The sequence below is a fragment of the Triplophysa rosa genome, linkage group LG24 (genome assembly GCF_024868665.1).
Source record: "Triplophysa rosa linkage group LG24, Trosa_1v2, whole genome shotgun sequence".
NCBI lineage: Eukaryota > Metazoa > Chordata > Actinopteri > Cypriniformes > Nemacheilidae > Triplophysa > Triplophysa rosa.
In genome coordinates, this window is record NC_079913.1 from 76,380 (window position 1) to 89,792 (window position 13,413).

Genomic DNA, 13,413 nt, shown 5'->3' on the forward strand with positions numbered 1-13,413 from the left:
TTATCAGAAGTATAACTGCACTAAATTTATGATACATTTCTATTCATAAAATGCCAGAAAAACTGTGTTTGAGAATGGTCACCTTTCTGTATTCAGCCTTTGTAAAATCTAAAATGGTTGTGTTAAAGCAACACATTTTGTTTTCAGTTAAGAAAAATACATCAAGTCATGGGTTCCTCACCACTGTTTGCCCGCCGGGGGGGGATGGGGGCGGGGGTTTGTGCTGACTTCACCTTTAGAATTGAGAGTTTTGTACCGAGCCAATGAGTACTTTATAAGCATTTAACTCACACCATTGATTCTCTCACAGCCGCTCGCTGAACTCAAAAGCTTTTAGATAAAGACATTAGAATCTGTTTAAATTACTTGATTAATGAAATTCAAGAATGATCATTGATTTGCTCTGATCTGAGATCAGCTCTTCTCTGTAATGACACTCAAGTGACTCAAGGTGGCGTCTGAAGGTATATTTGCATATTTGAGCATAAATGATAAATGGAAACTGAATCAACAACAAAGCAGATTTTCCCATCTGGATGTCAAATGAAGTTAAAACTAAAAATGAGTAGAACACGAACAAGAATTTTTTAAGCCCCCTAAGTTATGAAATGTATTACATTACTGTTGGACAAACATATTTAATGATCAACTTCTCTGTAATAACATTTATAATTCTTCAAAATCAGTGAAGGGTTATTTTATTCAAAAATTACATTATTGGATATTTAAAGGAACAATACGGCATTTTTAGGAGGATCTATTGACAGAAATGCAATATAATATAAAACTATTTCTTCAGAGGTGTATAAAGACCTTAGGTAATGAACCATTATGTTTGTAATACCTTAGAATAAGCTGTTTATATCTACATACAGAGCGGGCCTACATACATTGAATTCGCCGCCATGTTTTGTACAGCAGCCCTAAACGGACAAACAACTCTACAACGCGCGTTTCCTCTTCCTCTCCGCTGCGGTATCGTGGTAAAACGGATCACGGGATGATCCGTACGGATCGTGCTCTCCGGTGCAGACCGCATGTGACCCGCGGATTAACAAAGTTTATTCATCATTGAGTAAAACTCCAGATCCTCGCTCTCCAGATTCAGCTCCAACGCGCTCTCGCACTCTCTCTCCAGTATCTGGACGAGTACTATATTAAAGCGGTTCCATATAAACAATGACGCTCAAAACTGCTCCGTCACACAGCTAATATTATAACAACAACAACATATCTTGGTATGTTAGTATATTACTCACATACTGATCCGAATCCTCTGGGGTGATTTTTAGACGATCTTTCTCTCCAACGTCTCTCTGCTGGAAAGTAATCCATAGATATCTGTGAGTACATATCTGCTAAAAGCCTCAGGTCCTAACGTGTCTCTGCTGGAAAGTCTTTATAATATTAACATAGGTCCAGCTCCTGCCTGACTTTTATCCTTTTTAAACTTAAAATCCACAGACCTTTTATTTTATGTAATATATAAGACATCGCTCTTTCTAATGCCCGCAAAATCTCTTCCCTGCGTCAACATGAGCACGACATCTTTTTGCACTGTGGTGGCCACCGTCGTGTTTGGACTGAGCGATTTGAGGCAAATCTATAATACAACCCTAGTGGCCGCTGTTAATCAAGAACTGTGCCTTTAAAAAAAACAGTTAAACTTAAAAATGCATAAAAACTATCCTTCCAGAGTCGCATCTCTATTTGTACTTTGATGGTCATAATTGTATCACATTTCATGAAAGTATGCATTATTGATCATTTATTATTCTGAATGTTCTGTGTTCTGAATGAAGCACTATACTGCACAGTTAAAACAGCAGTGTGTAAAAATGTGTTTTGTGTTGAACCTCAACAGTTACTCCACACTCTCACTTCTGTGGCTGAAATCAGACAAGCTGGAGTGGAAATCAATAAAGATTCCCTCAGTGTCCAAGTCCAACGATTCCAGAATCTGATCCACAACAGTCTCTGGACTGGACGGACGACTGGGAAGTAAGGAGGTGTCGCGGGCTTCCCGGAGTTCAGAGAGTATGGGTGGTGAAGACGTGAGAGAACCACGTGCCAGATCTTCAGAATCTTCAGCCTGAGAGGTGAAGGACGTCAGCGGGCTGGGAGGAACCTCAGAGAAGGCCGTCTCTTCCACACATGAAGTCATTTGACACACAGAATGACGGCGGACGCTCACGCTGCCCCCCGCGCTGCTCTCAGACTCGTACTCGGCCACCGGCATCAGAATCGGGATGTTGTAGCTTTTTGAGCGAACCACTGGGTTTTTTACAGGCGAGTCGATGGATCGCAGACTGTGGCGCTGCAGTCGCTTCTCTGAAAGAAAAATATTTCAAAGCTTTAAATCAGCAGACTCTGTGTTTAATGACAGGAATCATGAGCAGATGTGCTGAACTCACCCAACAAACACGAACACTGAGTGACAGAGCCGTCGCTGGAGAAGAGACCATGTGTACCCAGATACGGTGACACAACCTTCTGTACCAGAGACTCCAACTTCAGATAATCACTGCTCACACCTTTACACTCGTGAACCCCCTGACAGACACACGTTTAATTATACACACACACACACACACACACACACACACAGAGGTCATGTTGTGTTGTGTTATCACCTGGAGGATGAGCAGCATTTGAACGATTGACGGAGGGATTCGGGCTCGTGGACGCATCAGCGCATCTTCCAGTTTGATGTTAAGTGTAATGATATTCCTGAAATGTAACAGCGCAAGCTGGCGCACTGATGGATCTTTGCCCTGACAACACAACACACCAGTTTGAGTAAATCAAATCAAATGTGTTCAGGTGTGTATTTCTGTATGAGCCGTGTTAGACACACCTGGACGGGATAGAAAACTGCCTGCAGTGTGGACAACACATCACAGAAGAAGAAATCCCACGTCTCTGCCAGACAATCCAGAAGCTTCTGACCTGCAATCAGAAATGACTTTAAACCTGTGGGAGTGAGACACTCATTCTGTGATGAACTACAAGTGTGAACTTGAGCGGATGTGATGTCATCATACAACCACAAACACAACAACAACACCGCCTCGATCTGATAGAGCTCAGAAAACACACACACACACACACACACGTCATATTGTCATTAGCAAACCTTTCATTCAAAAACGAACCTTCATAAAAGCGAATTTTATCTCGCAGGATCACCATTCCTTTTGTTAAGAGCTGATTCTGTACAAACACAACACAACTCTTCAGTGGTTGGCAATTCCATGTCATTATGGTTTTATAGTGCTATTTACAATTTGGATTGAATCAAAGCAGCAGAAAAACAACATAAGGTGAACACACACCAAAAAATAAGATAAACCTCATTTGTAATATGAAATAGAATAGGGAATAAAATCAAATGCACACAGACACATATAGTATATATATATATATATATATGTACATATATATGTACATGTACATGTACATAAAGTGACCTATTAGTCAGATATGGTGACCCATACCCGAAATGTGACCTCTGCATTTAACCCATCCAGAGAGTAGTGAACACACGCACAGCAAGTGGTGACCACACGTACACCTGGAGCAGTGGGCAGCTATCACTGCAGCGCCCGGGGAGCAAGTAGGGGTCAGGTGCCTTGCTCAAGGGCACCTCAGTCGTTACCCGCCGGCCCTGAGGATCGAACCGGCAACCTTCTGGTCACGAGTCCAACTCTCTAACCATTAGGCCACGACTGCCCCAAATATAAATATATATATATAAAATATATATATATTTATATATATATAATTTATATTATATATATATATATATTTATATAAATATATATATTTATATATAAATATTGTGCAACTTAGAAAGTTGTGCAGCGCCACCTTGTGTAAAGGGGTATTTCTGTTTTTATTTAAGTGCCATCTATGTCAGGGAGTGAATTTGCACAAAATCGTTTGGGTATAAACGCTGAAAAACGTCTCGAAAAAAGCTGGCGTGATTATTGTCCCGGTGTGTACAAGTCTTAATGGTATTATTGCAAATTGTTCTGGTATATTGTCATTTTTAGTTTCCAGAAGTAATAATTTTCAAAATAATATATTTCAATTAAATAATATACTTCTTTTGAACAGTTTCTGACAATCAGGTAAATCAGTCTGACTCATACATTGAGGGCTCAATTTGGCTATAAAGCCCTAAGCCTGATGTCAGCAGAGCTCCCAGTGAGAAAGCAACCAAAACTCCAATGATATACAGTATATAAATGAATGTAAATGAAATGAAATCTTGGGAGAAACCAGACTCAAGCAGGAGAGCCAGTTCTCCGCTGGCTTGTTCACACTGCTGCATCTTCTTGTATAAGCTATAGATACAACAATGATGATGATGATGATTTTGTGTGTGCTTTACCTGCAGATACTCTGTGAAGAAAGAGCCCAGTTCTGTCTTCAGCAGCTGTCTTCACACACACACACACACACACACACACACACACACACACACACACACACACACACACATACAAGATTCACTGAATGTGTACTTGTTTAGCTATATTTGTGAGGGCCAAATGTCCTCAGTACCACAGTGAACTACTTGTGAACCCACTTGTGAGGACATTTTACTTGTCCTCACGAAATAAAAAGGCTCATAGTTCGGTCAAATGCCGTTTTTCTTTAAATCTAATGTCTTGCACATGTTTGTCTGATTATTAGGGTTAGGGGATAGAATATATCATAAGCCTGATATAAAATCAATGGAAGTCTATGTAATGTCCTCACTAGTATAGCAACACAAACATGAGTGTCTGTTGGGTTTGTTTTATGTTTTGTCATTTGTTTAAAGGTGAAAGGTCACTCACCTAACCCCTTCATTCAGTGTGTAGAGTTCATTTTCTGCCAAATTTCTACGCTGAAACACAGCGATCACGGCATTATGGATCCTGCCAAACACACGCACACATCATTAAACATTGTCACTTTAAATATGTCTTCAACAGCATCACTGACAGATGGACTGAAGTCAAACACTTCCTGTTCACTTATCAGGAAATGTTCCATCAGCAAAATGTGAATAACAATAACAATCACATGTCTTCTGTTCCTACACACACACACACACACGCACACACACACACACACACACACACACACACACACACCTAAGAGCATCAGTGATATCAAACACGCATTGTTCTCCAGCCTCTCTGTGTGTGTAGGAACAGAAACAAAGTTCTCTTGACACACACACATAAGGGGCAGTGTGTGTCTGTGTATTGTTGACACACAACTCATGTGGGCAGCCAACACATACACAAATATTTCACACACAAACAAACATGATTCTGCTTCTATATAACTTCAAATAAAGATGAAATACTGAAATAACACAATCAAGAGTTTATTTGCCTGTGTATTCACAATTGCAACGTCACACACATGCGTGCGTGTCTCTGTGTGTGTTTGAGACTGTGAGTGTTGTGTACCTGTTCCAGGTAGCGTTGGTTCCTGCTCTGTGCTGCTGGTTGTTTTGATTGTCCAGTGCTACAGATCGACTCAAATCACTCACACTGACAGAACTCATCAACTTCAACCTGTGAAGAGTCCTCATAATCAAAGAGAGAGAGAGAGAGAGAGAGGAGGAAAAGAGAGATTCATCACTTCCATCAAACTGTGTAGTAAAACTCATCTCCTTCCTCACTTCTATCGTCTCTCTCTCTCTCTCTGTGTGTGTGTGGTTTGAGGGAGGGGCTTTACTAGTCAATGTTCACAAATCAACCACTTCCTTACAAAGGCCTCCACACACACACACACACACGAACGAACACACAAGCACAAACAGAGTAAATACAGGTGGTGATTTATTTCTTTTTACCATCGTAACTGCCAAAATGTATGTAAAGCGGTTTCCTAACTATGCAATACTGTGAAAACTGCCATTTTACACCATTATCCAAAAAAATACAAAGTAAACACAGACTAGAGAAAATAAACCTGAGACAACAGTAAACAGCACAAACATTCATCAATCACAAGAAAGAAAACACAGACAGTGTGTACTCACACAGATACATAACAATCCCACTCCATCACTGCTTGAGCTCTGAACGGATGTCTGAACTTCTCTGAGGATCAACAGCTCTTCATCATTATATGGAAGTGAAACACACACACACACACAAACTCCTCTCTCTCTCTCTCTCTCTCTCTCTCTCTCTCTCAGACATACACACTAGGGCTGCAGCTATCGATTATTTTAGTAATCGAGTATTCTACGATTCTACTATAAATCGATTTCTCCATTGATTAATCGGGTATTCGGATAGTAAGTACTTTTTCTTTATTAAAGAACAATACTAAATATACAAGAGAAAATAATACAGGTCTCTTAAAATGAACAACTAATTTGTATCCTTTTTAGAAAAATTAAATTTATTGCTGTGAAAACTAAACCCATTTAGTACATTCCATTGCCATATTACATTCAAAATGCAATATAGGCCTAATACAAATGTATAAATAAGAATCATTAATACAAATAGAAAGAATAATTTCAAAGGTAAACAACTCACTTCAGCTTATGCATAATGCATTTAGTTTATCTAAATTAGTTTTAGTTTCTTTTTTACTATTAAATAGTAATATATTTGTCCACATAAAAATATCAGCGTTAACCGGACTTTTATTTTGGCAGGTCGTCGGAAGACGCTTATTTTTTAGTGTCTTAGCTTCACTCAGTAAAATCTTCTGAAATAAACTCTCAGAGGAACTCTGGAGATGAAGTTCATGTGTGCATGTCCTCATTCAGTGCAGATAAATTCATGAGCATCACGCGTGTAGCACGTTAAACTGTGCAGTTCATTCACTCAGACACGAAGAACAGACAGATGACATGTGTAAATAACAGGATTCGGCATCCACTAGTCCGCATCTAGTTTGATGGACTCAATGCAGCCGGAAAACAAGTTTCACTCGCAAAATAGACTAAAAATAAGTAAAAGAGCAGTTCACCATTTCAATAAGCTATCAGTTATTTATCAGCATGAGAAACACGTGTGAGCAGACTCAAATGCGTGTGTCTCGGTGAATGCGGGAGACTTGAGAGCCTGTAACATGAACAGAGTTTAGCGGGCTGTGCGTCAGTAATAACGGTCCGTGGGGAAACGCAGCGCTCCGTGTACTGTAGTTAAATGGATTAAACGAGGCATAGAGGCAACAAAATTTGCCTCGATGATTTTTTGTATTCGAATTACTCGAGGAATCGTTTCAGCCCTAATACACACACACACAAACTCCTCTCTCTCTGTCAGACATACACACACGTTTGCGCAGCTATCTTTATGAGGACATACATTGACGCAATGCAATCTCTAGCCCATTACCCTAACCATCAGAACTACATGCCTAACCCTAACCCTGACTCTAAACCTAATTATAACCTAAACCCTTAAACCAAGTCTTCACCCTCAAACAGCCTTTAAAGGGGTCTCTGGAAGTGAGGACCGGCCAAAATGTCCTCACTTTACTCTCCTTGTCCTCACACCGCTGGTCTACAACTCAAACCGGTCCTCACAAATATAGATGTACAAGTACACACACACACACACACACACACACACACACACACACTCCTCTCTCTCTATCTCTCTCTCTGTCCAGACACACACACACACATAAACATGTATGTTTTATTATCTCTGTGGGGACAGTCCATAGGCGTAATGTTTTTTATACTGTACAAACTGTATATTTTATCCCCTAACCCAACCCCTAAACCTAAAGATCATAGAACACTTTTAGCATTTTTTGATTTTTAAAAAATATTGTTCTGTACAATTTATAAGCTTTTTTGCCCATGAGGACCTCAATTTTGGTCCCCACAGTGACACAGTCCCCATGTGTTGGTGTGCATTCAGGTTTAGGTCCCCACCGGGATATACAAACATGAACACACACACACACACACACACAAACTCCTTCCTCCCTCCCTCTCTCTCTCTCTCTCTCTCTCTCTCTCTCTCTCTCTCTCTGACACACACAAACTCCTCTCTCTCTGTCAGACACACACACACAAAATATATATCTCTGTTTCACACGCGGGCACACACTCATCGCTCTCACTCTCTGTTACACACACTTATCAGAGAGAGAGAGAAGAAAGAGTTTTGCTTCTTGTCTCTTGCTGTTTACACAGTGGATGTAGCACGTGTGCGTGTGTGCGTGCGTGCGTGCGTATCGAAGAACATGAAGAGAGTTTTGTATTTTCTCTAGAAGTGTGCTAAATCTGACATTTGTCTTTACAAGTCCTCTTTAAAAAACAACCAATATAAATAAAAATATAAAAACTAACCAAAGTAGTGTTCTGTTAGATATAATCATGACTGACTGACCGTCCTGTTATCAATAACAATAACTCACTAGCAGATTTACATTTACATTTAGTCATTTAGCAGATCTAGCAATGAAATTATATGACTCACACAATCTTATCTGATTTATTTCAACAGTGATTTTGTTTTGATTTTTGATTCTCTTACATGGACACAAGCAGTCAATGTTGTTTATGGATATTTTATATGAGTGATTGATTTCTGTCAGTCATTAACTACAGTAACAGGTGTGTCACATTCTCAAGGACAAAACAATCTTATAAAATTAAATATTCTTATACTGCACATTACACAAAAAACAGCATGGTGGAAATACAAATAGTAACAGTTTCACTACAGAGAAGTCCCTAGAAAGATTTTTTGTGTGTGTAATTGACAGTCAAATGTGAAAAACTCACCGCGTGTTTCTCTTCTTCTCTCCAGCAGCTCGTATGAGGAATATCTGCATGTGTGTATTCTTAAGACTTTAACTATTTTACGTTTTAGTTTAGTTTATGCTAACGTTAGTTTAGTTTGATCCGAGATTTTCGGTGTTTGATCGCGTCTCCTGCGCGTCCGACTGGCTCGCGACTTCGCTCGTGCACTAGGGATGCGCGCTACCGGTGGATCCTCTAACGCTCGTTCAAGACATTCTAATTCTCATCTGATAACCGTTTAATTACAATACGATGATTGACGTTTGATGACGTTTATCAGACACTTTGGATAAACGCTTCATAGAGGTTTGAGGATTATATAATAATTACTTTTTCAAAATTACGATTTATATGATTCAAATATAAAACATTATACGGTAAATGATGTAAAGGTCATCTAGGTAGGTCAAATATATAACGCTACCTTCATAGATCTTAGACACATACATAAATGTTCATCCGGAACCCTACTTAAAAATAAGGCCATGTCGATGAAATAATTGTATAGATGCGTCACAGAACACGGCATTAAAACTAACCATAGTTTAAAAACCTGTAATATTGAGGTGATACAAATACGTATCACATGTAAATAAACAAATATCAATAGTGTGATTCTGTCAGACCAGTGGGAATTCCACAAAGCAGGTTTAATTTACCGTCAGCTAAACCCAGAGGCGGATTAACCATATGGGCAATTGGGCAAGTGCCCAGGGGCACCAAGACTTTAGGGGCACCAAATAAACCCGCAATACAAAATATATATTTTTTATAAATGTACATAAGCACTTGTTTTTTAAGACTTAAGTCACGCATCTGCGCTAAATGGGCGTGGCACCATGTGCGGGAATACCCCCACTTTCAGATAAAAATGGTTCTGTCCTCCGTACTTTTTCGACACACCTCCGCCAAAATTCCCGCCCATGTTATCTGGTTAGTTACATAGATTTGAGTGAATTAACATTCAGCCAATCACAAGTGACTGCTATGAGGCGAGTCGTCTTTCGTGTAGCCTACACTTTAATCTTCAAACAGATGGAAGCGGGAACGATGTAGAGCGCATTGTTGTAGCGGAGACTAAAAATGCCGGGATTAGCACTGATTAATAAAGGTATATATACATGGCATGCGTCAGAAATAAGATGTTATAGTGCCGATAATGTATGCTAATAATAGTACGTGGAAGTAAGGCCACTATTGAAGATCCAAACCTGGGTTTTAAAGTGAAAGTGAAGAACGGTCGGTGTCATCACTATAGCAATCAATTCATATGTGTCCTGTTTAGTGGAGTACACTTTTATCTTAGTACTTATGTGATCGTTTAGTAAGAAGAATATACACATACTGTGCTTAAATAGAGCGTTTGAATAGCTGTATAGCAGTTAAAATAGTAACAATAACGTTTCATGTTATTTTTATGAATAACCTTGCTATACATTGTAATCTGGTGAATGCCACTTTGGTGAATTAATCCTGAAAATCTGTACATTGTTCCATTGTCCCCCTAATGTGAATACATACATGCAAACTATAGTGTGTGTGTGTGTCCCTGTACCCCCATTTTGTGGCACGCACAACATTTACACCTGTTAAAAAAATGTTAGTGATTTTTACGTTACGTTACGATTTCAATGTTAGTGAAATGTTAGTGACATCACCTCTGGGGCTGTTGCCCAGGGGCACCATGAGGTCTTAATGCGTTAACCCAAACTTTATGTCGGCTCCAGGGGCCCGTTTCAATAAGGAGGTTCAACCAACCCTAGGTTAAACCTTGAACTCAGAGTTGATTTTACTTAGAAATGAGAAACTTTGAGTTTTTGGTTTCAGAACAGCTGATTTGAGTTAGTTCAATTTACTCTGGGCAGGCTTACCCTTGGTTAAGCGCGTGCACCACGACTATAAAAAGCCATCATCAATGGAGCTCCGATATTACGATTCACCATGGCAACGGCACCAAAAAAAGCAACATGGCGGCAGAAAGCACTTGAGAGTGAGGCACACTTTCCGCTCTGCATACAGTGGATTTACTGATGTCCTGAAAATGACTTAAGTTTAAATTAATAAGTGTACCAATAAACAAACAAATGAATCATTAAACGAATGAAACAACAGAAATAATTAAAAAATCGTATGTTCTCACTCGCCATGAGTGCTCTAGTTACGCGAATGAGATGTCATGGTGTATAGGACACCTGCAGGGCGTCAGACTCTCGTGCAAAATTAGACTGATCGCCGGTTCTAACCCTGATCTGAGCAGATTTAAGTTGAATGGCTGCACATCAAAATGACTTGTTTATTTCCTATATCGCTTCATGTATGTCTGTATTTATTAATTTCTTTATTCATGCACTTTATTAAGTCATTTCTCATCGTCCATAGAAAATTACGATCTGATGTAATACACGTACGGTGGCTGATGTTATTGATGTAAGAATGGATATATTTTGATGTATCTAATTCACTGTAAAGAAAAACGGTACAGTTTTAATAAAAATGCACAGGGAAATGACAAAATTCCACTTGGGTCCTAAATTGCTCTCCTGAAAGCAATGTACATTGCAATGAATGAATGCAGCCTCTTCATGAATCCTCTAAAGCACTATGACATATATGTCACTGAGATGGTCTCTGTGTGATCAAAATGTGTGCCATGAATGACTGTATTAGTGAATTACACCACTTGCGCTTTAAAAGGGGGGGGGGGGGGGAGATCGAAATAAACTCTGGGTTTAACAAAGAAAACCTGCTCCCGACCAGGTTAGGTTCACAGAGTAAGTTACTATGGTTACTGACTCTGAGTAGTGACCTCTCCTTTAGAAACGGGCTTGAGTTACCGCGCTTTCTCGGGTTTGAAATACCTCACATTCTGAAACGGAAAACCCAGAGTTTTCCTCATTTCAGGGTTAATTTACTCAGAGTTTTCACTAAACGTCCTTTCTGAAACGTGCGGAGCCCGTCTGGTCACCCCTTGGAGAAAAAAAAAACAAGACCCGCAAATCCGTGGCCACAGTTTTGTAATTCGTTCCCTCAGTTTAAAAATCCATACTCACAGATTCTAAAACTGTTCCCACAAACCGTGCTCTCGGATTAATAAACTGCACCCATGAGTTTACAATCCATGCTCTCGGTTTTGTAAACCATCCCCTTCCCCTCAGTTTTTGAAATCTGTACCCACAAATTCATAATCTGTGCCCATATGGCGTTATTATAATGACAAATGTCGCCATATGCCCACGCTTTCGCAATCCGTTCGCACAGTTTTGCAAACTGTAGCCTACTTGCGGAATTGAAGCCTCTGTCTGTCAACAGAACAAGCTCCTACAGGAACATTAACGAACATTGTGTACTGTTTTATTTTAGATTATATTATGAATTGTCTTAATGTGTTTACACACGAGCGCGTGGCGCATATAAAGCATGTTCACGTTCAGCATGCACATTCATTGCTGCGTTTCACTGGCATAAAGTTGGTTTGACATTAAACTTTCGATATTCATGAATTTAGGGACCATCTCTAAAGTTACATTAAAATACATTTTTCCAACTTCAAAAGCATTTAAAGGGAATGATTTATAGCCACAAAACTAACTGTACAGTGTTCATGTGTGTGTCAGCTATTAAAAGCGCACACATGCGCAGACAACCTCTAAAGTTAAGTAACGTTTCCTTAAAATCAACTAATACTGGGACTCAAACTTTTTGAAACCGAAAGTTGAGGTTATCAGCTAACCTAACCTTACACTTCCCCCGGGTATGTCACATAACCAGCTTTCTGCAATACCCCCACGGACAAACAGTCTGTTGATTCACTATATGTGCTCAATCATCTGAGAGAGAGAGAGAGAGAGAGAGAGAGAATGATGTTTCTTACGAGTGTTGCTCACTATAGATGAGATTCCTGCTTCTCTTTTGCGGATCTTCAGATGAGAAGCCGATGAACTCAACACACGATAATTTCCTTGTTTCTGTTGAATAAATGCATGAAGCTGTGTGTTAACTGTAAACAGAAGACATGTGGCTGCTGGTTCAGGACAAAACAAACGCAAGATGAAGAAAATTCACCATGATGAGAAGGAGAAGAGATCTGCATTTCTCGCTGACCCCACACACCTCTGGAATCCTGAAGACAGGTTCACCTTGCTATGAATCTGTGACTTTTTAAAAGTACAGTAAAAGCGTGAAGTTAAGAGTTAAAGTTGTGCTGATGGATGTTAAACATTCAAAAATCCTTCAGAGTGAAGCGTCTCTTCTGCACTGAGAACAAAGACAAAGAGAGGTTCTCATGACGACCGGACAGTGTTTTTGTTACAGATGTCTATTCATGAAGACTTGTGTGTGTGTCCCACTTCTGATAAAAGACCACCATCATAGAAGAACAGAAACACATTCACACGCAGATCACCCTGTGCTTTAATAAAGCAAAATATCTGAGGTCAGTTACTCTCGTTCATTCAGGCCTGCTGAAGAGAGACATAACAACACAAACTCAAACACAAACCCGAGCGGATGTCTGTTCTCTGTGATGACACGATTACCTCTTGTGCTAAAGTCTCTCCTCACAGCATCACTCAAACCTGCAGCAGAATCAAAATATGCAACACACACGTGGAAGCAAACACGCG

The 13,413-nt window shown here is 39.7% G+C and overlaps 1 protein-coding gene across 7 annotated transcripts; it reads right to left on the reverse strand.

Moving 5' to 3' along the window:
• Nucleotides 1-202: 202 nt before the first annotated feature.
• prr5b (proline rich 5b (renal)) lies at nt 203-13,034 on the reverse strand. 7 transcript variants are annotated; one of them, XM_057324042.1, is made up of 10 exons: nt 12,854-13,034; nt 12,663-12,756; nt 5,472-5,579; nt 4,848-4,928; nt 4,397-4,445; nt 3,156-3,213; nt 2,858-2,949; nt 2,634-2,774; nt 2,415-2,553; nt 203-2,331 (listed from the first exon to the last, which is right to left on the reverse strand). In XM_057324042.1, the coding sequence occupies exons 1-10, from the start codon at nt 12,879-12,881 to the stop codon at nt 1,865-1,867; spliced, it is 1,257 nt and encodes a 418-aa protein (XP_057180025.1). In that variant the 5' UTR covers nt 12,882-13,034; the 3' UTR covers nt 203-1,864. The 7 variants fall into 7 exon arrangements, with proteins under 7 accessions (XP_057180025.1, XP_057180024.1, XP_057180031.1 ...); XM_057324041.1 differs by having other exon boundaries at nt 5,472-5,591; XM_057324048.1 differs by lacking the exon at nt 12,854-13,034 and having other exon boundaries at nt 12,676-12,742.
• Nucleotides 13,035-13,413: the final 379 nt, after the last annotated feature.